This window comes from Leptodactylus fuscus, chromosome 8, assembly GCF_031893055.1.
Source record: "Leptodactylus fuscus isolate aLepFus1 chromosome 8, aLepFus1.hap2, whole genome shotgun sequence".
Classification (NCBI taxonomy): Eukaryota; Metazoa; Chordata; class Amphibia; order Anura; family Leptodactylidae; genus Leptodactylus; species Leptodactylus fuscus.
Genome location: NC_134272.1, coordinates 81,054,508 through 81,082,383, shown reverse-complemented (window position 1 = coordinate 81,082,383; position 27,876 = coordinate 81,054,508). Strand labels below are relative to the sequence as shown.

Genomic DNA, 27,876 nt, shown 5'->3' with positions numbered 1-27,876 from the left:
AGAGAGTTATCATTTGCATACCGGTAAATAACGGTATTTCTACAGAGCAGCGGACCGGAAGCGACTGATCAAGGTAGGAGACGAATAGCCTTTCTTAAGGCTATTCTGACGTGGTAACTACATAAAATCTTGTTTTAACGGTAGAATCCCTTTAAAGCCCTCTATGGCTTTGTGAAGGGGAAAAGATTAATAAAGTTATAGTGTTTGGAAGGCGGGGAGTCAAAAACAAAAACTGAAAAATGTCACAGGTGGGAAGGGGTTAATAAGATGTGGCCCTTTTTTTGTACAACAATCCACCACTAGGAGTGTATTTACAGGAAACCGAAAGTAGAGGAGCAGAGGGATGTGAAGACAGCGCAAAACAAGTCTTACTATCCGGGCATAGTGCGGAGGTAAGTCCAGGGCTCACAACTAAGGTGTGCCTTATATGTCCTTATATGTGTTTATTACAGTCACAGTCTCATTGTATTACAAGCAGAGCTGGACTGGGGTGTGGATCAGCTGCCTAAACTATAGAGGGCACCATGGATGCTCCAGTCCTGGAACCTTGTGACTATGAATCCTAATTGTATTTTAGTATTAGGTAGACCAGGGGTCAGTAACCTTTGGATCTCCAGTTGCTGTGAAACTACAACTCCCAGCATGCTCCATTCACTTCCATGGGAGCTCCAAGAACAGCAGAGCCAGTGTGCATGCTGGGAGTTGTAGTTTTACAACAGCTGGAGCGCTGAATAGACACCACAGTAACACCAGTCTAAAAAAAAAACATGGCAAGAAAAAAAGCTAAAAAAAAAGGGTTTATTTTTACTAGAAACAGCACCACTGTTGTCCACGGGCTGTGCCTGGTATTGCAGTTCGTCTCTAGTCACTTCAATGGGTTTTTCCTGGTTATTTCACTAATTACCGTATATACTCGCGTATAAGTTTTTCAGCACAGTTTTTGTGCTGAAAAAGTCCGCCTCGGCTTATATTTGAGTCATCACGGTTAGGGTGAATTCACACGGAGTAAAGTGGAGCGTGATCTGACACGTATACGGCGAGTCAGAGTTTGCGTGCTCAAAAAGATCCCGTTGATTTCAATGGGAGTTACGAGTGTATACGCCGCGTAATTTTGCGCCTGTAATTTTGCGGCCGCTTTACTCCGTGTGAATTCAACCTTTAATACCGTAGTTACAGACAGGGGGAAGGGTATCGCCACGCTCCTGGCAGAAGTACCGTAAGTACTTCTGTAGTTTGAAATGAACAGCATCGCCATGTTCCTTCCAGGAGCGTGGCGATGCTGCAGGCCCAGCTTCAGCGCCAGTGTGTGTATGCCGGGTCTGTAACTACGGTAGCTGCAGTCTGTAGTGGTCTGTAGCTATAATGGCGCCACTCTGCTCCAGAGCGGTCGCCATTGCAATCGGCACCTCCACTGTAACTCTTACAGTGGTAATGCCGGAGTTCCTGAGCACTGGAGTTACAGTGGAGATGCCCTCTGCTGCGGGGAAGTGGCAGGCGCTGCCATGCCCCTGGAGAGAGGAGAGAGCGGGCGCGACCACTCTCTCAATGCGGCCCTGAAGTGCTGAGGGAGATCTCTGGCCACTGGACCTGAAGTTCTCCTTCAGGTCCGGTGGCCGAGGTTCTCCTTCAGGTCCGCCCCTCTGCCGGGAATTCCCTCAGCGTCTCTGTAAAGGCTCCCCGGTTGCAGTGCTTTTCTTTTGCAAGCTGCTCCATGCACTGCAATGTATTGCATTAGTGATCAGACCCCTAGGGGGTTTAATAAATGCAAACAAATTTTTAAAAAAGTGAAAAAAAAATAAAGTATAAAAAATTCAAATCACCCCCCCTTTCCCTAGAAACCATACAAAACTAATACTGTGAAGCACATACATGTTAGGTATCCGTGTCTGAAAACGCCCGCTGTACAAATCTCTAAAAATATTTTTCCTGTACTGTAAACGCCGTAGCTGGAAAAAAAAGTTGTCTAACTGCCCCTTCCCTGAGACTGGGGTTTCCCCCCCCCCCCACACACTTGGAATTTAGTCTGACTATAGCTAGGCTGAATATAGAGGATCTGCAGTGCTCCTATTCCATCGGGAAGGGGTTAATAGGAGCACTCCAGATCCCCTATATTCAGCCAGGCTGAATTCCAAGTGGGGGAAAAAACCCAGTCCTCAAGCTCAGGGAAGGGGCAGACAGACAACCAAAACACCCCCTCCCCTTCCCCATCACCTACTGCACCCAAAAACGCCGACCATTTTAATTTTTGAAATTTTCCAGTAGCTGCTGCCTCTCCCCCCCCTCGGCTTATACTCAAGTCAATAAGTTTTCTCAGTTTTTTGTGGTAAAATTAGGGGCCTCGGGTTATGTTCAGGTCGGCTTATACTCGAGTATATACGGTACATTTATTTGGGTGTTGCTTTTCCTAAAAAAGTTTAATTTTTTTTTTTTCTTTGTTTGTTCTAATGACGGATATCCTGCTGGAAAGTGAAACTGTAAATGTTCATAATAATCTCCATCTTTACGTAACTTTTACAAGCCTCTCTTTCCAGTACTCTGGCAACTTGAGGAGAGTACGACTTCTCCCCCTCCCCAATGTCACATCACATATTCCTCCTTGTTCTAATATGAAACCATCCAGCTTATAGGGGGCTCAGAACACTTCTCTTTAGGTGACGTTGCCCTTCTAACATCATTATGGCAGCGCAGTGACGCCAATAACTACAGCTAATCCTATATGTGTTTCTTCACTGTGATCATTCTCCATAAATACCTCATAATCAGGGGTGTACACAGGATTATATAGGGGTGGCAGGGGATTGAAGCAGGTGAGCTCACCATTTTCAGTATAGTGCTCCCTTGTAGCTCCCACACTAACCTATCTATCTGCAGGGCTGGGCTGATATGCTGGTTCTGGTGACAGTAACCTATCTATCTGCAGGGCTGGGGTGATATGCTGGTTCTGGTGACACTAACCTATCTATCTGCAGGCCTGGGGTGATATGCTGGTTCTGGTGACACTAACCTATCTATCTGCAGGACTGGAGTGATATGCTGGTTCTGGTGATACTAACCTATCTATCTGCAGGGCTGGGGTGATATGCTGGTTCTGGTGACACTAACCTATCTATCTGCAGGGCTGGGGTGATATGCTGGTTCTGGTGACAGTAACCTATCTATCTGCAGGGCTGGGGTGATATGCTGGTTCTGGTGACACTAACCTATCTATCTGCAGGGCTGGGGTGATATGCTGGTTCTGGTGACACTAACCTATCTATCTGCAGGGCTGGAGTGATATGCTGGTTCTGGTGACACTAACCTATCTATCTGCAGGGCTGGGGTGATATGCTGGTTCTGGTGACACTAACCTATCTATCTGCAGGGCTGGGGTGATATGCTGGTTCTGGTGACACTAACCTATCTATCTGCAGGGCTGGGGTGATATGCTGGGTCTGGTGACAGTAACCTATCTATCTGCAGGGCTGGGGTGATATGCTGGTTCTGGTGACACTAACCTATCTATCTGCAGGGCTGGGGTGATATGCTGGTTCTGGTAACAGTAACCTATCTATCTGCAGGACTGGGGTGATATGCTTGTTCTGGTAACAGTAACCTATCTATCTGCAGGGCTGGAGTGATATGCTGGTTCTGGTGATACTAACCTATCTATCTGCAGGACTGGTTTGATATGCTGGTTCTGGTGACACTAACCTATCTATCTGCAGGGCTGGGGTGATATGCTGGTTCTGGTGACACTAACCTATCTATCTGCAGGGCTGGGGTGATATGCTGGGTCTGGTGACAATAACCTATCTATCTGCAGGGCTGGGGTGATATGCTGGTTCTGGTGACACTAACCTATCTATCTGCAGGGCTGGGGTGATATGCTGGTTCTGGTAACAGTAACCTATCTATCTGCAGGACTGGGGTGATATGCTGGTTCTGGTGATACTAACCTATCTATCTGCAGGACTGGTTTGATATGCTGGTTCTGGTGACACTAACCTATCTATCTGCAGGGCTGGGGTGATATGCTGGGTCTGGTGACAGTAACCTATCTATCTGCAGGGCTGGGGTGATATGCTGGCTCTGGTGACACTAACCTATCTATCTGCAGGACTGGAGTGATATGCTGGTTCTGGTGATACTAACCTATCTATCTGCAGGGCTGGGGTGATATGCTGGTTCTGGTGACACTAACCTATCTATCTGCAGGGCTGGGGTGATATGCTGGTTCTGGTGACAGTAACCTATCTATCTGCAGGGCTGGGGTGATATGCTGGTTCTGGTGACACTAACCTATCTATCTGCAGGGCTGGGGTGATATGCTGGTTCTGGTGACACTAACCTATCTATCTGCAGGGCTGGAGTGATATGCTGGTTCTGGTGACACTAACCTATCTATCTGCAGGGCTGGGGTGATATGCTGGTTCTGGTGACACTAACCTATCTATCTGCAGGGCTGGGGTGATATGCTGGTTCTGGTGACACTAACCTATCTATCTGCAGGGCTGGGGTGATATGCTGGGTCTGGTGACAGTAACCTATCTATCTGCAGGGCTGGGGTGATATGCTGGTTCTGGTGACACTAACCTATCTATCTGCAGGGCTGGGGTGATATGCTGGTTCTGGTAACAGTAACCTATCTATCTGCAGGACTGGGGTGATATGCTTGTTCTGGTAACAGTAACCTATCTATCTGCAGGGCTGGAGTGATATGCTGGTTCTGGTGATACTAACCTATCTATCTGCAGGACTGGTTTGATATGCTGGTTCTGGTGACACTAACCTATCTATCTGCAGGGCTGGGGTGATATGCTGGTTCTGGTGACACTAACCTATCTATCTGCAGGGCTGGGGTGATATGCTGGGTCTGGTGACAATAACCTATCTATCTGCAGGGCTGGGGTGATATGCTGGTTCTGGTGACACTAACCTATCTATCTGCAGTGCTGGGGTGATATGCTGGTTCTGGTGATACTAACCTATCTATCTGCAGGGCTGGGGTGATATGCTGGTTCTGGTGACACTAACCTATCTATCTGCAGGACTGGTTTGATATGCTGGTTGTGATGACACTAACCTATCTATCTGCAGGGCTGGGGTGATATGCTGGGTCTGGTGACAGTAACCTATCTATCTGCAGGGCTGGGGTGATATGCTGGGTCTGGTGACAATAACCTATCTATCTGCAGGGCTGGGGTGATATGCTGGTTCTGGTGACACTAACCTATCTATCTGCAGGGCTGGGGTGATATGCTGGTTCTGGTAACAGTAACCTATCTATCTGCAGGACTGGGGTGATATGCTGGTTCTGGTGATACTAACCTATCTATCTGCAGGACTGGTTTGATATGCTGGTTCTGGTGACACTAACCTATCTATCTGCAGGGCTGGGGTGATATGCTGGGTCTGGTGACAGTAACCTATCTATCTGCAGGGCTGGGGTGATATGCTGGCTCTGGTGACACTAACCTATCTATCTGCAGGACTGGAGTGATATGCTGGTTCTGGTGATACTAACCTATCTATCTGCAGGGCTGGGGTGATATGCTGGTTCTGGTGACACTAACCTATCTATCTGCAGGGCTGGGGTGATATGCTGGTTCTGGTGACAGTAACCTATCTATCTGCAGGGCTGGGGTGATATGCTGGTTCTGGTGACACTAACCTATCTATCTGCAGGGCTGGGGTGATATGCTGGTTCTGGTGACACTAACCTATCTATCTGCAGGGCTGGAGTGATATGCTGGTTCTGGTGACACTAACCTATCTATCTGCAGGGCTGGGGTGATATGCTGGTTCTGGTGACACTAACCTATCTATCTGCAGGGCTGGGGTGATATGCTGGTTCTGGTGACACTAACCTATCTATCTGCAGGGCTGGGGTGATATGCTGGGTCTGGTGACAGTAACCTATCTATCTGCAGGGCTGGGGTGATATGCTGGTTCTGGTGACACTAACCTATCTATCTGCAGGGCTGGGGTGATATGCTGGTTCTGGTAACAGTAACCTATCTATCTGCAGGACTGGGGTGATATGCTTGTTCTGGTAACAGTAACCTATCTATCTGCAGGGCTGGAGTGATATGCTGGTTCTGGTGATACTAACCTATCTATCTGCAGGACTGGTTTGATATGCTGGTTCTGGTGACACTAACCTATCTATCTGCAGGGCTGGGGTGATATGCTGGTTCTGGTGACACTAACCTATCTATCTGCAGGGCTGGGGTGATATGCTGGGTCTGGTGACAATAACCTATCTATCTGCAGGGCTGGGGTGATATGCTGGTTCTGGTGACACTAACCTATCTATCTGCAGTGCTGGGGTGATATGCTGGTTCTGGTGATACTAACCTATCTATCTGCAGGGCTGGGGTGATATGCTGGTTCTGGTGACACTAACCTATCTATCTGCAGGACTGGTTTGATATGCTGGTTGTGATGACACTAACCTATCTATCTGCAGGGCTGGGGTGATATGCTGGGTCTGGTGACAGTAACCTATCTATCTGCAGGGCTGGGGTGATATGCTGGCTCTGGTGACACTAACCTATCTATCTGCAGGACTGGAGTGATATGCTGGTTCTGGTGATACTAACCTATCTATCTGCAGGGCTGGGGTGATATGCTGGTTCTGGTGACACTAACCTATCTATCTGCAGGGCTGGGGTGATATGCTGGTTCTGGTGACAGTAACCTATCTATCTGCAGGGCTGGGGTGATATGCTGGGTCTGGTGACACTAACCTATCTATCTGCAGGGCTGGAGTGATATGCTGGTTCTGGTGACACTAACCTATCTATCTGCAGGGCTGGGGTGATATGCTGGGTCTGGTGACAATAACCTATCTATCTGCAGGGCTGGGGTGATATGCTGGTTCTGGTGACACTAACCTATCTATCTGCAGGGCTGGGGTGATATGCTGGTTCTGGTAACAGTAACCTATCTATCTGCAGGACTGGGGTGATATGCTTGTTCTGGTAACAGTAACCTATCTATCTGCAGGGCTGGAGTGATATGCTGGTTCTGGTGATACTAACCTATCTATCTGCAGGACTGGTTTGATATGCTGGTTCTGGTGACACTAACCTATCTATCTGCAGGGCTGGGGTGATATGCTGGTTCTGGTGACACTAACCTATCTATCTGCAGGGCTGCGGTGATATGCTGGTTCTGGTGACACTAACCTATCTATCTGCAGGGCTGGGGTGATATGCTGGGTCTGGTGACACTAACCTATCTATCTGCAGGGCTGGGGTGATATGCCCAGGGTGTGTGCCAAATTGTATGCCTTGGTTGTAGCGTCCCTCTAGAAGGGGCAAGTAGCTGCACCAGCACCACCACAACTCCGGCAGTTCTATCCAGCATGATCTCATTTCTGTAAGTTTTATTACAAAATATATCATGTTCTTTACAATCAGGTGGTCCAGTTCAGGACCACCCACCTGACAGTAGAGAGGTTAATTAGCATAATGTGTGCAGAAACTAACAGAAATGATTGCTCAGGAATGGTGGGGGCTTGAGAAAAAATTCTAACTTTGTTGGAATCAGTGATGCGGCACCTATTGAAGGATGCAAAGAGTTGGAAATGCTGGGGGTGGTGAAATGTCCCCTATAAATCCATTTTCATTTCCTGAACAGAACTTTTCTTTATACAATAATCACTACATTTTTGTTCATTCATTTTTATGCTATTTTAGGTGTAACTTTAACTGACCCACCAACCATCATGAGTAATGTTGTGGTGGTGTGTGAAACATCTGTGAAGTTGAAAAAAGGGGACATCGCTGACGAAAATACAGACGCCATAGTAAACTTAAATAATGCAACTCTGAGCCGCAATGAGGGTAAGGAGGAGATGTAACAAAAATACCAAAATGCTCAGATCTGTGGAGTCTTCATTGTACAACAGTAATACAAAGGACTAGGCCTAAAAATCCCAATGTCACATGTATACACATTGTGATGCCACAGTACAGGGATAATATACACAGTGATGTCACAGTACAGGGATAATACACACAGTGATGTCACAGTACAGGGATAATACACACAGTGATGTCACAGTACAGAGATAATACACACAGTGATGTCACAGTACAGAGATAATACACACAGTGATGTCACAGTACAGAGATAATACACACAGTGATGTCACAGTACAGGGATAATACACACAGTGATGTCACAGTACAGGATAATACACACAGTGATGTCACAGTACAGAGATAATACACACAGTGATGTCACAGTACAGAGATAATACACGCAGTGATGTCACAGTACAGGATAATACACACAGTGATGTCACAGTACAGGGATAATACACACAGTGATGTCACAGTACAGAGGTAATACACACAATGATGTCACCATACCTCCCAACCGTCCTGATTTCCGCGGGACAGTCACGATTTGGGTGACATGTCCCGAGGTCCCGGTTGGAGGAAGGTATGTCCCGATTTCAACTCAGATCGGCGTCCAGAGGACGCCGATCTGAGTTGAACACATATGCGGCTGAAGCAAGGAGCTGACACAGGTCAGCTCCTCGCTTCGCCGCTGCCCGCCTCTCTCCCTGACACATGCGGCTGAAGCTGCTCGCGTGCTCGCTTCGCCGCTGCGTCTCTCTCTCGCTGACACATGCGGCTGACCTGTGTCAGCTCCTCGCTTCGCTGCTGCCGCCGGCTCCTGGCTTGTAGACGCGATGTACAAGCCAGGAGCCGGCGGCAGCGGCGAAGCGAGGAACTGACACAGGTCAGCTCCTCGCTTCAGCCCCATGTGTCAGCGAGAGAGAGACGCAGCGGCGAAGCGAGCACGCGAGCAGCTTCAGCCGCATGTGTCAGGGAGAGAGGCGGGCAGCGGCGAAGCGAGGAGCTGACCTGTGTCAGCTCCTTCCTTCAGCCACATGTGTCAGCGAGAGAGGCGGGCAGAGAGCGGCGAGGGAGCGGAGGAGAAGGTAAGTTTAATGTGGAGGTGGAACGTGAATCTGGGGGCAGATGAAGGAGAGGACGGCATGACACTGGGGGCAGAGATGGAGAGGACGGCATGACACTGGGGGCAGAGATGGAGAGGACATGAATCTGGGGGCAGAGATGGAGGGACAGGAATCTGGGGGCAGAGATGGAGGGACAGGAATCTGGGGGCAGAGATGTGGGGACATGAATCTGGGGGCAGAGATGGGGGACATGAATCTGGGGACAGATGTGGGGACATGAATCTGGGGACAGAGATGGAGAGGACATGAATCTGGGGGCAGATATGGTGGGACATGAATCTGGGGGCAGAGATGTGGGGACATGAATCTGGGGGCAGATATGGAGGGACATGAATCTGGGGGCAGAGATGGGGGACATGAATCTGGGGACAGATGTGGGGACATGAATCTGGGGGCAGAGATGTGGGGACATGAATCTGGGGGCAGATATGGTGGGACATGAATCTGGGGGCAGAGATGGAGTGAACATGAATCTGGGGGCAGAGATGTGGGACATGAATCTGGGGGAAGAGATGTGGGGACATGAATCTGGGGGCAGAGATGGAGAGGAGATGAATCTGGGGGCAGAGATGGAGGGACAGGAATCTGGGGGCAGAGATGTGGGACATAAATCTGGGGGCAGAGATGTGGGGACATGAATCTGGGGGCAGAGATGGAGGGACAGGAATCTGGGGGCAGAGATGGAGGGACAGGAATCTGGGGGCAGAGATGTGGGGACATGAATCTGGGGCAGAGATGTGGGGACATGAATCTGGGGGCAGATATGGAGGGACATGAATCTGGGGGCAGAGATGGAGTGGACATGAAACTGGGGGCAGAGATGTGGGGACATGAATCTAGGGGCAGAGATGGAGGGACATGAATCTGGGGGCAGAGATGGAGGGACATGAATCTGGGGGCAGAGATGGAGGACATGAATCTGGGGACAGATGTGGGGACATGAATCTGGGGGCAGAGATGGAGAGGACATGAATCTGAGGGCAGAGATGGGGGACATGAATCTGGGGGCAGAGATGTGGGACATGAATCTGGGGGCAGAGATGGAGAGGACATGAATCTGAGGGCAGAGATGGGGGACATGAATCTGGGGGCAGAGATGTGGGGACATGAATCTGGGGGCAGAGATGGAGGGACATGAATCTGGGGGCAGAGATGGAAGAGGGACATGAAACTGAGGGCAGAGATGTGGGACATGAATCTGGGGGCAGAGATGGAGAGGACATGAATCTGGGGGCAGAGATGGAGAGGACATGAATCTGGGGGCAGAGATGGAAGAGGGACATGAAACTGAGGGCAGATGAAGGGTGTATATGAAACTGGGGGAGAGATAGAGGGGGGACATATAATTTACGGGTGACTGTAGGAGGATTATACTGTGTGCGGGCACATGAAAAATTAATGAGTGGGTGGAGTCAACACAAAAGTGGGCAGGGCTAAATTTGCCCCATTTTGTCCCTCTTTCGGTTCTTCAAAAGTTGGGAGGTATGTGTCACAGTACAGGGATAATACACACAGTGATGTCACAGTACAGAGATAATACACACAGTGATGTCACAGTACAGGGATAATACACACAGTCATGTCACAGTACAGGGATAATACACACAGTCATGTCACAGTACAGGGATAATACACACAGTGATGTCACAGTACAGAGATAATACACACAGTGATGTCACAGTACAGAGATAATACACACAGTGATGTCACAGTACAGAGATAATATACACAGTGATGTCACAGTACAGGGGTAATACACACAGTGATGTCACAGTATAGAGAAACAACAATACTGTTGCCAGAGGGAGAAGGAGTCAGATTAAGAGCAACACCAAGGGGAGCATGAGAGGAACAATGGTGACATGGAAGTCTAACCAATACGATGTCGAAAAATGCCAACAGAAAGTGCAGCTATAAAGTTTATCTTTGAATTGGCTCCTTAAAACCAACAACCACCATAGGACTACTACTGAACATGCCAGAACTATAATACATACAGTCCTATGAAAAAGTTTGGGCACCCCTATTAATCTTAATCATTTTTTGTTCTAAATATTTTGGTGTTTGCAACAGCCATTTCAGTTTGATATATCTAATAACTGATGGACACAGTAATATTTCAGGATTGAAATGAGGTTTATTGTACTAACAGAAAATGCGCAATATGCATTAAACCAAAATTTGACTGGTGCAAAAGTATGGGCACCTCAACAGAAAAGTGACATTAATATTTAGTAGATCCTCCTTTTGCAAAGATAACAGCCTCTAGTCGCCTCCTGTAGCTTTTAATCAGTTCCTGGATCCTGGATAAAGGTATTTTGGACAAACAATTCAAGTTCAGTTAAGTTAGATGGTCGCCGAGCATGGACAGCCCGCTTCAGATCATCCCACAGATGTTCAATGATATTCAGGTCTGGGGACTGGGATGGCCATTCCAGAACATTGTAATTGTTCCTCTGCATGAATGCCTGAGGATTTGGAGCGGTGTTTTGGATCATTGTCTTGCTGAAATATCCATCCCCGGGGTAACTTCAACTTCGTCACTGATTCTTGAACATTATTCTGAAGAATCTGCTGATACTGAGTGGAATCCATGCGACTCTCAACTTTAACAAGATTCCCGGTGCCGGCATTGGCCACACAGCCCCAAAGCATGATGGAACCTCCACCAAATTTTACAGTGGGTAGCAAGTGTTTTTCTTGTAATGCTGTTTTTTTTGGACGCCATGCATAATGCCTTTTTGTATGACCAAACAACTCAATCTTTGTTTCATCAGTCCACAGGAACTTCTTCCAAAATGAAGCTGGCTTGTCCAAATGTGCTTTTTCATACCTCAGGCGACTCTGTTTGTGGTGTGCTTGCAGAAACGGCTTCTTTCTCATCACTCTCCCATACAGCTTCTCCTTGTGCAAAGTGCGCTGTATAGTTGACCGATGCACAGTGACACCATCTGCAGCAAGATGATGCTGCAGCTCTTTGGAGGTGGTCTGTGGATTGTCCTTGACTGTTCTCACCATTCTTCTTCTCTGCCTTTCTGATATTTTTCTTGGCCTGCCACTTCTGGACTTAACAAGAACTGTCCCTGTGGTCTTCCATTTCCTTACTATGTTCCTCACAGTGGAAACTGACAGGTTAAATCTCTGAGACAACTTTTTGTATCCTTCCCCTGAACAACTATGTTGAACAATCTTTGTTTTCAGATCATTTGAGAGTTGTTTTGAGTAGCCCATGATGCCACTCTTCAGAGGAGATTCAAATAGGAGAACAACTTGCAATTGGCCACCTTAAATACCTTTTCTTATGATTGGATACACCTGGTTATGAAATTCAAAGCTCAGTGAGGTTACAAAACCAATTTTGTGCTTCAGTAAGTCAGTAAAAAGTAGTTAGGAGTATTCAAATCAATAAAATGATAAGGGTGCCCATACTTTTGCACCAGTCAAATTTTGGTTTAATGCATATTGCACATTTTCTGTTAGTACAATAAACCTCATTTAAATCCTGAAATATTACTGTGTCCATCAGTTATTAGATATATCAAACTGAAATGGCTGTTGCAAACACCAAAATATTTAGAACTAAAAATGATTAAGATTAATAGGGGTGCCCAAACTTTTTCATAGGACTGTAGCTACGTAGTTATTAATTATCATAATTGTTTTACTTTATTTTTAGGGGTCTCTAAGGCCATCTTGAATTCTGCAGGTCCTGATGTAAAGGAAGAATGTGAACGTCTAGGTATGTCACACGTCAGCTCGCCTTGTTTGTCACTGTATGTTAGTGCTGGGTGGAGTAGACTAGTTTTCGGGTTTCCACCATTCACTGCATTGACTCTTCCATTGCAGTTCCATTGACCATAATGGGGCACCATTGCCAGTATGGCTGCGTTACCATCGTGCAGTATATATCAAGGGATCTATCAAGTGTGGTAACAATTGAAGTAGCAGAGTGGGCTGTTCTACGCTCTTCTCGTAACCCCCTTAGCAGTAAATAGGAGATATAGCAGTAGCGGAGCACAGAGATGTTCCCATATTGCGGTGTTGTGCGGTGGTGGTTGCCGTGAATTGGTGAACAAATGTCTAAGGTTTGATGAAACTATTTTGTAGTTATTGCTCCCTGTATAAGATAAGTGGTCCATATTTATTCCTACTAAATATATCTTTTTTTAGCTAAGCTCCCCAATGATGGCTGCGTTGTGACCTCAGCTGGAAATCTGAAATGCCATAAAATAATTCATCTCATTGATGTCGGACCACACAACATTGTTACCTCGGTGGTGAAAGCTCTTAAGGCCAGTGATGCCAACAACATGGCGACTATTAGTCTCCCAGCCATTGGAACAGGTACGGCATTTTAGAGGTTAACTTTTGACAGCAGGATTTTTTTCTCCATCAAGTTTGGGGGGAAAACCAGTAGACTCCATTATAGTCTGCAGGGTAACCGCTTTTTAAGCGGATAGGGTTTCCGTTTTTCAGGTCCCCAATGGACCCAAAGAACAGAGACCTGAACGCTAGCATGAACTTTGCGTTACAGGGTTCAGCCTTTTATATCACAATAAACACAATACATGGACCAAATTCCAAGGTCGTACAATGTCTAACAAATGGACAAATCAGGGTCTCTTGATGGAGCCATCCAGTTTGTTTGAGACAAATACAAACAAATGGGACATAACTAAAGGCTCACAGGCCCTGGTGAAAAAATTCAGCATGTGCCCCCCTGCACAACTTCTACTCAAAATTGTCAGCTACGTCCTCTCTGTATATTTTAGCAGCATTTACATTTCCCTTTCCTTCTCAACTGGTTCAGACCGCCATGATGACTTGTTTACAACATGTCTATGCACACAAGTTTCCCATCATTGCCATCCCTTTCTGCTGACCAACTGCACCAAATTTAACATATAACTTGCAAATTTAGTAAATTTTGCGCGTTTTTTTTTTTTTTACCTAAATCCAGTGCCAAATTCATGACACCATTTGCACCACGGAAATGTGGTGCAAATTGCCCCAGACAAAAGAAAACCAGACAAAAAATTGGCATAAAAATTACCCACATGATACATTCCCCTATAATCTAGATAGTTTTAATCTGCACCCATGTCTGAGCCAAAATTTCATGACAGAATTTGGGATCAAGGTGTTGTATTTCCAGCCTCTTTCGATTAGCCACAGCAAAATCCACACTCTTGCAGAACCACTAAAAAAATGGCCAAAAAACTAGACGTCAATATCAAAAGGTGATGGCAAATAATGGAGGTGCTCACACTTTGAGCTAGAAATGTATAAAATCCATGTATTTTTATTCTTGTTTTGTTCCTTTAAAGGAAAGAGTCAATTAAAAGCTGAAAGTTCTATAAGATTGATCATGAAGGGGATAGAAGACTACCTAAACAATCCTGCTGTCATGACTGTCCTTTCTGAGATCGTCATTGTTGTTTTTGAACAGGATGTTTTTGAAAAATATCAACGTTTTTTTCAGAATTACAAGGTAAGGGAACAGTGAGCGCTCCGTAACCGGAGTCTGAATTTTTGGGAATAGTTTATACAGTGCATTTAATGTTTTCCATCTACACATTGGTGGGAAATATCTCCAACTCTACACCAATGCTATCCACCCCATCAAGCCAATTGTTTGACAGTTGCTGGAGCACAAGGCCAACTTCCCTACAGACCCAGCCACCAAATAAATTTATCACCAGGTCAAATTGCCAATTACAAGCCAGCAATGGGCAAACAAAGTTTGGCTAGCATGAATAGTTTTCCTCAAGGAGGTGACCAATGGCTTTGAGTAATCTTATGGGCCATCTTCCTGAGGGTCCAGGTTTCCACATCGTATTGATACTGGTGTATAAACAGAGTTTGTTCTCCCAATCCAGACAAATTACCCCCACTTCTCGGCTTTTGGAAAAATGATAGAATTAGTCAAAGGAGACATCACACATCAGGCGGTGGACTGTATCGTGAACTTAACTAATTCATCATTGAATCAATCTTGTGGTAAGTACAAAATCATACGTATATACAGGATGGCCATAAAATAACCTCAGGTGTTTGGAGTCGTGTGCAGGCTGACCCAATGGACGGAATTGCCTGAAAATTTGTATGTGTGCTAATCAAGGCATGGGGAAACAGACGGCATGAAAAAAAAAAAATGTAATACCAAAACTCCCCACCAGGGGATAACGTGGCGCTGTACAGTGAGCGCGCGGCGCAAAACCCATTTGTCGATACTTGGGGATGTCCCATTTGGACACCCAAATTGGCCGCCATCATGCATGGTGAGCATGGCCATCCTATGCAGAATGTGCTCAACGCTTGCGTGATCATGAACGATGAGGTGAACCCACACCAAACGGTCACCTTGGGCGAATGCAGCGGAACCCCCTCATGTGCACGCGGGTTTTCGGTGGCCCATATGCGACAGTTCTGTCTGTTGACGGTTCCATTCAGGTAAAAATGCGCCAGAGTGGAAGTAGATACCAGTTGGCCATGGAATATCCTGTGCAGCTACCTCATCGTTCATGATCGGACCGTTCTTTTTCGAAGATTTGGGCCCAACTGGGGTTGCCACCTGTTGCGTCACAGCGGCGAGGTACCGGACAATGCTGGAAACAGTGGTCGTTCCCCAACTCCAACAGTGGCAGTGTCTGCAGATGATCACCTTCATGCAGGACGGAGCCCCTTCTCACATCGCAAATCCTGTGAAGAACGCTCTTCGTGCACATTTTCCCAATGACAGGATTTTGAGTCGCTCATTCCCTACAGCGTTGCCACCGCGCTCTCCGGATCTCGCTCCTTGTGATTTCTGGTTGTGGGGACACTTAAAGGAGCGTGTTTATCGGAGGAATGTCGAAACCCTGCCTGACCTCAAAGACCACATCACGTTGGAAGTGCGCAGCATCTCACCAGAGTTAATCACGTTCTGCATAGGATGACCATGCTCACCATGTATGATGGCCGCCACATTGAACAGTCATGCTAGTCGGTGGTCCAAATGGGACATCCCCAAGTATCGACAGACGGGTTTTGCGCCGTGCGCTCACTGTACAGCGCCACATCATCCCCTGGTGGGGCGTCCGTTTCCCCATGCCTTGATTAGCACACATACAGATTTTCAGGCAATTCCGTCCATTGGGTCAGCCTGCACACGACTCCAAACACCTGAGGTTATTTTATGGCCACCCTGTATTAGCCACATGTCTTCACCGAAGCCACCTACAGATAAAAACTTCAATGGGGGTAGACCAGGCTACTGTGGGCAAGCCTTGGGACTCTGGATGATTTGTAAAGGTTATTCCACTCCAGGGGGTATTTTCTTTCCTCCCAGTCTAATCTTGCATAGAAATTCTAAAACATGAGCAGGGATTTCTCCCATCTCCTGAGTGCAAAACCATCACTAAAACCTGACTTACACCTAGCTTGGGCCAACCTAACCAGGCACTTTAGATTTCTCCTATCACAGGGAGCATGAACCTCCTGACAGCAATCTCCTCCACTCTCTGGAAGGAAGAGGTTAACTATCTCTTCCTCATCCTAAGTCAAGGATTGTACCATCAGCTCAACTTTCAGCTCACTGTTTCGCTCTGTTAGAGTCACATTAGGCCGGGTTCAGACGAGTTTTTTTGGTCCGGAATTTGACGCGGTGGCCGCCTCAGATTCCGGACCAATAAACGGGTAGCCGCGACTGGTTGCCGGTGCAGTATACCGTCATCCAGTCGCGGCACTCCGCTCCAGATTAGGCCCAAATGAATGTAGTGTATTCAGGCAGACGTCCGGCCGCAGAATCCGCCTGAAGAAAGAGCATGTCGCTTCTGTTTTCCGCTCGCGGGAAAAAGAAACGACCGGCCCCCATTGATTTCAATGGAAGGTGTTTTTTTGGTCCGGATTTTGACGCGGAAATATATGACATAATTAATATTTGTAGTGCTCCCACTGTGAGTTATATATTATATGCCGGTTATATGTGTTTTTGTCTTTACAGGTGTTTCAGGGGCAATATTGAGTGCTGCTGGGGACACGGTTAAGGAAGAATGCAAAAAAATTGGTATCTTCTTTTCATGTATCTAAAATGTTTCTTTCACCATAAACTGTCCCCATCATTTGCAGGACGAAGTATTTCCCTTTTCACTGCTTGCCCTCTATAATCTTCCTATTGCAGGAAAGTGAAGTTATACATGTTTAAAAGCACAAAATGGAATATGCAAATAAGCCTAAGTAGTCAAGGGGGCGGGGAGCAGCTTCAGTCTAGTCATGTCATCTACTTGATAATCATACCTAAGGGGCTTGATTGACATCTCGCTCCCTGACATCATGAGGAAGACATCCAGGAAGTGATTAGAAAGTGGACTAGGCTAAAGCTGCTTCCCGCCCCCTTGACTAATTACGTTAATTTCCATATGACTTTTAGAACTTCACTTTGCTACAACAGAATGATTGCAGAGGAGACCAATAGAAAGGTAAGCGCTTCATTCTGTTCATGGTGGGACCAACTTACAGTCCTATGAAAAAGTTTGGGCACCCCTATTAATCTTAATCATTTTTAGTTCTAAATATTTTGGTATTTGCAACAGCCATTTCAGTTTGATATATCTAATAACTGATGGACACAGTAATATTTCAGGATTGAAATGAGGTTTATTGTACTAACAGAAAATGCGCAATATGCATTAAACCAAAATTTGACCGGTGCAAAAGTATGGGCACCTCAACAGAAAAGTGACATTAATATTTAGTAGATCCTCCTTTTGCAAAGATAACAGCCTCTAGTCGCTTCCTGTAGCTTTTAATCAGTTCCTGGATCCTGGATAAAGGTATTTTGGACAAACAATTCAAGTTCAGTTAAGTTAGATGGTCGCCGAGCATGGACAGCCCGCTTCAAATCATCCCACAGATGTTCAATGATATTCAGGTCTGGGGACTGGGATGGCCATTCCAGAACATTGTAATTGTTCCTCTGCATGAATGCCTGAGGATTTGGAGCGGTGTTTTGGATCATTGTCTTGCTGAAATATCCATCCCCGGCGTAACTTCAACTTCGTCACTGATTCTTGAACATTATTCTCAAGAATCTGCTGATACTGAGTGGAATCCATGCGACCCTCAACTTTAACAAGATTCCCGATGCCGGCATTGGCCACACAGCCCCAAAGCATGATGGAACCTCCACCAAATTTTACAGTGGGTAGCATGTGTTTTTCTTGGAATGCTGTTTCTTTTTGGACGCCATGCATAACGCCTTTTTTTATAACCAAACAACTCAATTTTTGTTTCCAAAATGAAGCTGCCTTGTCCAAATGTGCTTTTTCATACCTCAGGCAACTCTATTTGTGGCGTACGTGCAGAAACGGCTTCTTTCTCATCACTCTCCCATACAGCTTCTATTTGTGCAAAGTGCGCTGTATAGTTGACCGATGCACAGTGACACCATCTGCAGCAAGATGATGCTGCAGCTCTTTGGAGGTGGTCTGTGGATTGTCCTTGACTGTTCTCACCATTCTTCTTCTCTGCCTTTCTGATATCTTTCTTGGCCTGCCACTTCTGGGCTTAACAAGAACTGTCCCTGTGGTCTTCCATTTCCTTACTATGTTCCTCACAGTGGAAACTGACAGGTTAAATCTCTGAGACAACGTTTTGTATCCTTCCCCTGAACAACTATGTTGAACAATCTTTGTTTTCAGATCATTTGAGAGCGGGCTGTCCATGTTCGGCGACCATCAAACTTAACTGAACTTGAATTGTTTTGTAGAAAGAAATGGTCCAAAATACCTTTATCCAGGATCCAGGAACTGATTAAAAGCTACAGGAAGTGACTAGAGGCTGTTATCTTTGCAAAAGGAGGATCTACTAAATATTAATGTCACTTTTCTGTTGAGGTGCCCATATTTTTGTACCGGTCAAATTTTGGTTTAATGCATATTGCGCATTTTCTGTTAGTACAATAAACCTCATTTCAATCCTGAAATATTACTGTGTCCATCAGTTATTAGATATATCAAACTGAAATGGCTGTTGCAAACACCAAAATATTTAGAACTAAAAATGATTAAGATTAATAGGGGTGTCCAAACTTTTTCATAGGACTGTATAGTGGAAAAACCACCTGACAGGTTCCTTTAAATTTTTCTCATAATCAACATCTCATAACTTTAAAATATAATATATAAGGAAGAAACTTAGACTCACCACTAGTGACTCGTGTTTTTCGGCTGGTAAGGGGTGCACGATCCTGCAGTCCTCTGGACCCACGAGGTAGGTAAAACTGGAAACAACGGTAGAATGGATCCGCAGCCCTCCGAGCTCTTTTAAAATTCAGCTTTTAACAAGAATACAAGCAGTGGATAAAGTGGATACAAGCACTGCTTGTATTCTTTTTCTCGGAACATGTATTGGTTTTAAATTAACCATTAAAAGCTAAATTTTAAAAGAGCTCGGAGGGCTGCGGATCCATTCTACCGTTGTTTCCAATCTCATAACTTTGCTTTTTTGGCAGGGAAAGTGAGGATGGTATATTGGAAGTAGGTTTTTATGATGTGCCAGAATGGAAATGTCTGCCAGTCAGGGCAGGTGTAAATTCTAGTATAACGTATACCAGTTTTATAGTGTTAGTTATATTCATTTTGTTGGCCCAAGGCATCGATTCCCTGGGCACCGAGGTCTCCATCCACTATTGTAAAAAGTGGCAAGTGAGATGGAGAACCAAAAAAAGGGGTCCACATGTACGCCATCTCCATTCTCCTGACTGTATTACATTTGCTGATCATTCTTTACATTCGGTATAACGTTACAAGGCAGCATTTAGGATACTGATCATGACCGTATAGGGTTGGCCATAAGAGAAGAATAAAACATTCCCCTGCCGATCTGTCTTAGGTGTTTTACAAAGAGACGGAGTTGCCGTTACAAGTGGTGGAAATCTTGAAAGCAAACACATCATGCACATTATAGGACCCACTACTGTCCCTGACTATGAACCTTCCATCGACCGAATTTTACAAGAATGCCATAAAAACGGGTTCGTGAGTGTGGCGCTGCCGGCCATTGGGACAGGTAAATAAATGTATCAGGATTTCCAGCAGATTTATATTTTTTCCTTTCCTTTTGTAGCCATTCTTGACTTTGTCTCCAAAAACTGCAACAAAAAAGCTGCGTTTCCGCAGCCTTAGACTCCCTGTAGGTGCTGTGGCTAGGCTGTAGCCTTACACTACATGGGGTGTATTTCATATATAGAAGTCCCTTCAGTTTTGAAAAATAGAGCAAGGTCCTTAAGGTGTATTAGACCATGTCCTTAAGGAGATAACACCACCCCAGTTAGGATATTATTAATACGTGTACATAAACCATCTCACCACCCTCTAAGACACCTTATAACAGGTGGTGGAAACCTCTGAATTAGCTGTTTTTTACTTGAATGTTGACTCAAAGAACAAGGAAATAGTTTGTGCTTACAATATACCATTATATGTATTGTGCAGGAATGGCCCATGTAGATGTAGAAGAATCCATCAAGGCTATCCTGAGCAGTGTCCTCAGCTACTTATCCGATACCTTGATTCCATCCCTGGAGACAATCCTCATCATTGTCATCCAAGAAAGTATTTACACTAAGTATCTGAAGGTCTTTCAAGCCAAAAGTACAGAATTACAGGTAAAATTCTCTCTGAAGTATTAATGGTTGAACTAAAATGGCTGCAACATGTTTAAGGCTGCATTCACACTGAGTAACGCTGGCGTTTTTTGTGCTTATTTTTGCACATAGCGCCGCGTTAACGCCGCGTATACACCGCGTTTGCGCCGTTCAACGCGACCGCAAAATAGTGCGGCGCAAAAACGGCGTATACGCTGCGTTAATGCGGCGCTATGTGCAAAAATAAGCACAAAAAACGCCAGCGTTACTCAGTGTGAATGCAGCCTAATATGGTAGAAGAGCAGAGGAGGAGGATAACATGGTCTCTGTGACTTAAGCAGCCTTCAGTTATATAGAATTATAGGAGGAGACTAGTGGAGCACAGTATATAGAATTATAGGAGGACTAGTGGAGCACAGTATATAGAATTATAGGAGGAGACTAGTGGTGCACAGTATATAGAATTATAGGAGGAGACTAGTGGAGCACAGTATATAGAACTATAGGAGAGGACTAGTGCAGTACAGTATATGGAATAATAGGAGAGGACTAGTGGAGCACAGTATATAGAATAATGGAACACATTTGCATTCTCCTTACCTATTAAAAGAGTATACATATTTTATAAATTGATTGTATATGACTATAATATGCTTGTTGGGGGTCTGATCTCTATCCTGACAATGAGAATATACTGCACAATGGTGATAGTGGCCCCATTCAGTTTCCTGTGTTTCATGTGGGTTTTTTTATATTATATTTTAGGCTCTCCAGAGGGAAGAAAGGCTCGTGTCGGCAATGCTTCAGGGAGGTACTGTATATAGGGGGAAGAGAATATATATAGACAACTCTTCACTTACAGATACAATGACACCTTCCCTGCCCATTCTGTATTCTTAGTCCTTATTAATTCCCAGGTACATTTGTTACTGTTGTTGAGATTCTCCTCGTCTTGGTCGGATTCTTTTAGTAGAGACTCCCCCTGATCCCGCAGCTACCTCCTGCACTATAGGCAGAGGTTTGGTGGAGGGTGTGATATACGTACCCCAATGATGAGTGGGGAGATAGTGATCTCTCTCATGCAGTGTTTCCCAATGTTTTCAGACTCAAGGCACCCCTGGGAAAAAAAATAGGGCACCCCTACCAAATTAATTTTACCAGCAAACAATAGAACAGCAGTTTTGGTGTGATTTTTCATGCAATTTTTGAAGTTGCAGCTTAAAATTGTGAAATAAATTTGTTTTACTTATAAAATTATAAAACCTGGTGTCCTGGGTTCGAATCCTGCCAAGGACAACATCTGTGAGGAGTTTATATGTTCTCCCTGTGTTTGCCCCATACTCCAAAAAGACATACTGATAGGGAAAAATGTACATTGTGAGCCCTATATGGGGCTCTACAATCTACTTAAAAAAAATTATAAAATCTGATCAAAAACCGCATCAAAACTGCATGCATTGTTATCCAGTGCAGTGGTGATGCAGTTTCAAGTTCATTACAACTGCACCATGTGAATGCACCCACAAAGCTACACCATCCTATACTTCTCTCTCAACCACCCACACCCAGTACACATAAAAATTCACCTTTTACTGTCATTATGTTCCCTTAGTAGCCCCACATAGTATCATGCTCCCAGTGGCCCTCAAACACAGGGTAATGCTCCCCAATAGTCCTCGGATATATTCAAAAGGCCCCGGACACTTAAATATGCCCCACATTGGCCCCAAACAGTAACTGTACTTTATAAATCAAAAAAAGAAGCTCTTATCCAGCCCCATTCCCACAGATCTCTATCCTTCTCTCCTCCTCTCATCTTTGGTTCGATGCAGCAGTCCTGCAAAAACCCGTAGACATTACCGGTTTGAATGGTAGAGCAGGAAGCTGAAGGCTTTCTGCTTCAACATTGTATTCACAGATAAGCTCAATGTGGCCATCTTTCCACTTGAATGTCGCGCCATCCCTGATGGGTTTCCACCATAACACGCTAGTTGGGAATTGCTGCCCTAATGTTTGTGACTAGAATTATTGTAGGTCCACGCCTTATCCTGTAGTTCAGCAAATGCCACCTAAGAACATGTAACTCTTGCTATATTGGGTAATATCTAATACCAACATTTTTCTTTTCTTTACAGTAACATTTAACTATCCGCAGACATGGACGGACATTGGGAAAAATGATTATCAGGAAATAATACTTCAAGAAACATCACAAGAATACAAAGACGTCAAAGATAAATTCTTCAAAACTGTATCAAAGAGTAGCTATAAAGTCACTGAGGTTCTTATCCTTGTACTATTCCTCTAAGCAGGTTTTACTCTAACATGTTGTTTTTAGTAATGGAGAAGGAGAATATTTATCCCATACCACAAGTGCACAAGGGCTGTACCCAACACTGAAATGTCCTCTACAGTATCTGACTCCATCATCTCTTCTCAGAGTGACGGCCATAGTGTCCGATCAGGAGATCTCTACAGAGGACCAGGGAGGTGGAGCTGGTTGCTACAGAGTCAAGAGCAGTTCAGTGTCAGGGACCGCCAAGTTGACACTTGTGACACCTTTGGTTATTGCGTCTACACTAGAGATGAGCGAGTACAGCCGATCCGAACAGCACGCTCCATAGAAATGAATGGATGCACCTGGTACTTCCGCTTTGACGGCGGCCGGCCGCTTAACCCCCCGCGTGCCGGCTACGTCCATTAATTGCTATGCGAGCGTGCTGTTCGGATCGGCTGATCTGAACAGTACTCGCTCATCTCTAGTCTACACCAAGATCTGAGGTCCCCATATCTCCCATCTAACATTGCCAGCAGTTTTGCAGGGTCAATAAGGTGCAAGTTATCGTCTGACATAAATGATCTTCTTATCTTCTAGATCAAACGTATTCAGAATGTTCCATTGTGGCAGAGTTTCACTATTAACAAGCAAACTGTGAACAGAAAAAACCCTGGTCTGAAAAATATAAAGCACCTTTACCATGGCACAAGTGCTGAGGCCATTATCAACATTAATCGCGATGGATTCAACCGAGTCTACTGTGGTAAAAATGGTAAGTAACCACAAAATTCCAAAAACACAATATTCACCTTTTCAATAATATTTATTGATCCAGCTGATCTAAAGCAAAAATGAATCTCTTTTTTATAAGTAACTAGAGGGAGGACCCGGCTTCGCACGGGTATATTACATTTTATGTTTGTGTACTGGCCCCATAAGAATTGTCCAATTTTGCACTGATGTATTTTATATGTGCTTTGTGTGTATGTCCATAAGCGTCATGTGATTATGTGTATCTCATTTTGAATGTCAGTGAAAAACCTGTGATCAGTTGTTATGGATACCTGGAGTAAAGCTGTATCTAATCCTTCCCCATGTAGTACTGTGTTTAGATGCAAGTATCCAATCCTTGTTGGTGTGGTACTTTGCGCATATGCACAGATCTAATCCTCCAGCGTGTGGTACTTTGTGTAGATGCACATATCTAATCCTCCAGCGTGTGGTATTGTGTGCAGATGCGTGTATCTAATCCTCCCCGTGTGGTATTGTGTGAAGAGGCACGTATCTAATCCTCCAGTAAGTGAAACTGTGTGCAGACGCATGTATCTAATGACTCTGGCGTGTGGTACTGTGTGCAGATGCGCGTATCTAATCCTCCCCATGTGGAACTCAGGCTGAGACGCGTATCTAATTCTCTGGCATGTGGTACTGTGTGCAGAGGCCTGTATCTAATCCTCCAAAGTGTGGTACAGTGTTCAGATGCACGTATTTAATCCTCCCCTGTGTGGTATTGTGTGAAGAGGCGCGTATCTAATCCTTCGGCGTGTGGAACTATCTGTAGACGCGCGTATCTAATCCTACTGCATGTGGTACTATGTGCAGACGCGTGTATCTAATCCTATGGCATGTACAAATGTGTGCAAACGCGCGTATCTAATCCTCTGGAGTGTGGAACTGTGTGTAGATGCGAGTATCTTAATCCTATGGCATGTGGTACTGTTTGTAGATGCGCGTATCTAATCCTATGGCATGTGGTACTGTGTGCAGACGCGTGTATCTAATCTTATGGCGTGTACAACTGTGTGAAGACACGTGTATCTAATCCTCCCCTGTGTGGTATTGTGTGAAGAGGCGCGTATCTAATCCTGCGGTGTGTGGAACTGTGTGTAGACGCGCGTATCCAATCCCCCGGCATGTGGTACTGTGTGCAGACGCGCGTATCTAATCCTATGGCATGTGGTACTGTGTGTAGACGCGCGTATCTAATCCTCTCCCGTGTGGTACTGTGTGCAGACGCGCGTATCTAATCCTCCCCCATGTGATACTGTGTGCAGAGACGTGTATCTAATTCTCTGGCTGGTGGTACTATGTGCAGAGGCCTGTATCTAATCCTCCAAAGTGTGGTACTGTGTTCAGATGCACGTATTTAATCCTCCCCTGTGTGGTATTGTGTGAAGAGGCGCATATCTAATCCTTCGGCGTGTGGAACTATGTGTAGACGCGCGTATCTAATCCTACTGCATGTGGTACTGTGTGCAGACGCATGTATCTAATCCTATGGCGTGTTCAACTGTGTGCAGACGCGCGTATCTAATCCTCTGGAGTGTGGAACTGTGTGTAGACACGTGTATTTAATCCTACGGCATGTGGTACTCTGTGCAGACGTGTGTATCTAATCTTATGGCGTGTACAAATGTGTGCAGACGCGCGTATCTAATCCTCTGGAGTGTGGAACTGTGTGTAGACGCGCGTATCTAATCCTACGGCATGTGGTACTGTGTGCAGACACGCGTATCTAATCCTATGGCATGTGGTACTGTGTGTAGATGCGCGTATCTAATCCTACGGCATGTGGTACTGTGTGCAGACGCGTGTATCTAATCCTATGGCATGTGGTACTGTGTGTAGATGCGCGTATCTAATCCTACGGCATGTGGTACTGTGTGAAGAGACGTGTATCTAATCCTACGGTGTGTGGAACTGTGTGTAGACGCGCGTATCCAATCCCCCGGCATGTGGTACTGTGTGCAGACACGCGTATCTAATCCTTCGGCATGTGGAACCGTGTGCAGACGCATGTATCAAATCCTTCAGTGTGTGGAACTGTGTGCAGACGTGCGTATTTAATCCTCTGGTGTGTGGAACTGTGTGCAGACCCGTGTATCTAATCCTCTGGCATGTGATACTGTGTGCTGATCTGTGTATCTAATCCTCTGATGCGTGTATCTCAGTTTGGATATCAGTGTTGTATTGTGCATGTGGAGTTACCGTGTGTATTGCAGTTGGAATATGAGTGAAAGACTTGCAGGTTTGTATTGGCTGGGGGGGGGCATTGTGTTTGGAATGCTGTATCTCAGCAACGGTACGTCCGAGCGAGTTGGAGTCTCGTCTTAAACCTTCCCAGATATTTGAAGTATCTCTGTACCAAATTTGGTGAAGATCGGTCCGACAGACAAGAATTCATTTTTATAATATAGAGAGATGATGGTAGATAAGGCATCAGGTACTGAAGGGGTTAGTGGGAGAGTCTTAAAAATTCTGTATTTTTGTTAAATGGGTTTTCTAGGTGCAGCCTTAAAACTGAGGCCTGGGTCACATCTGCATTTGGTAATTCGTTCGGGGAGACCACATGGACCCCCGCTCCCGAGCGGATGTGTCTTTAGTTTGCGCTTGAAGCTGTAGAAATTGAGAGTTAATCTAATTGTCCGAGGAAGAGCATTCCAGAGAAGTGGTGCAGCTCGGGAGAAGTCTTGTATACGAGTGTGGGAAGTTCTGATAATAGAGGATGTAAGTGTTAGGTCATTGAGTGAGCGGAGAGCACGGGTTGGGCGGTAGACAGAGATGAGGGAGGAAATGTAGGGAGGTTGTAACATCTCTGCTTGCTCTGGTCTCTGCGCTACCCTCTGCTTGCATGCTGTGGGGCAGGAGGCGTGTGCAGTTTGATAACATGCTTAGAATTTTTGGTTGCATTGTCTGAACACTGTCCTATTCCTTCACCTTGTTAATTGATTTTCCACCACACCCGTCTCCTTCAACTTCATTTCCCTCTGCTCCTCTAAGAGTTAGGTTTTGTTTAGCCCTCTGATTGACAGTCTGCCTTCCTATCAACTCCAGGGCGGGTTCATCCTTCCTATTTATGCTTGGCTCACATTCACACTGGTGCTTGCTATTGCCTTGTGCTTGCTGGCTTTCTCTTGCTGTTTAGTTACTTGTATTCTTAATCCTGACCTTGGCTTTCCCTATTGACTCTTCTTTTGGACTTTTTTTTGGCACTGCATTGCTCGACTGTTACCGAACCCTGGCTAGCTGACCTCCCTTTGTTGTTGTTTGTCTTGTCCGTGTTTTTTGTTCCATGTATATAGGAAGGGACCGTCTCCAAGTTGCCGCCTATTGCGTAGGATAGGACCAGGCAAAAGGAAGGGACAGTGGAGGTTTCAGCTTAGGGCTCACTGTCTCTTGTGCCCCTTCCTCCAGGGTTTCCAGCAGCTACTGGGGAATTGCTCCTATTGCAATTCCCTAACAGAGGTGCAGCATTAGATCACCCCTTAGATCACCAACAAGTCCTGCTACAATCTACAGGTTCAGCTGATGTTCATATGATATCTATGGCCATAGGCAGATTTATTATATTCTCTTGTCTATTGATCATATTGTAGAGTATTATTAAATCTACAAAATTTATTCCAACAGGAACTGCTTACGGCAATGGGACCTACTTCGCCCTAGAGGCAGAATACTCTTCTAGCGAGACATACTCTCCTTGTGATGTTAATGGGAAAAAATACATCTACCAAGCCGCAGTGATAACTGGACGATATTGTGCGGGGAAATCCTCCTACAAGGAAGCGCCACATATCGATGGTGACCCCAATAAGGGCCGCTATGACTCAGTGGTGAATAATGTTGGGAACCCCACAATATTTGTTGTTTTCCATGATGATGTTGCCTACCCTGAATATCTCATCACTTTCAAGAAATGCTGATAATATTCTGATAAGAATTTTTTTCTTTTTCATTCCCCCAATATACACAGACAAGCAAAAGGGTAACAATGTTTAGACCTTGTGACTTCTATATCTCACCATCCACTGCAGCTTCCATCATTTTATAGACAACCATCTTGGCTATCTCATAAATAAATCTGGCTTGCAAATATTTATCATATGATTACTTCTGCAGTTTTTTGTCCTGCAACTGCATTGTTACTGTTTTGCTCCTAAAAATCTAAATTTTCATTTTCATTATTTTGTAAATCTAGCACTGCCGGAGTCCTTC

The 27,876-nt window shown here is 45.2% G+C and overlaps 1 protein-coding gene across 1 annotated transcript; it reads left to right on the top strand.

The window, feature by feature from the left end:
• Nucleotides 1-335: 335 nt before the first annotated feature.
• LOC142216578 (protein mono-ADP-ribosyltransferase PARP15-like) lies at nucleotides 336-27,584 on the top strand. Its single transcript, XM_075284526.1, has 13 exons — nucleotides 336-392; nucleotides 7,683-7,829; nucleotides 12,654-12,716; nucleotides 13,148-13,321; nucleotides 14,305-14,468; nucleotides 14,857-14,977; nucleotides 16,962-17,024; nucleotides 19,850-20,026; nucleotides 20,452-20,624; nucleotides 21,369-21,414; nucleotides 22,739-22,884; nucleotides 23,479-23,653; nucleotides 27,292-27,584. The coding sequence occupies exons 2-13, from the start codon at nucleotides 7,712-7,714 to the stop codon at nucleotides 27,582-27,584; spliced, it is 1,713 nt and encodes a 570-aa protein (XP_075140627.1). The 5' UTR covers nucleotides 336-392; nucleotides 7,683-7,711.
• The last annotated feature ends 292 nt before the right edge of the window (nucleotides 27,585-27,876 follow it).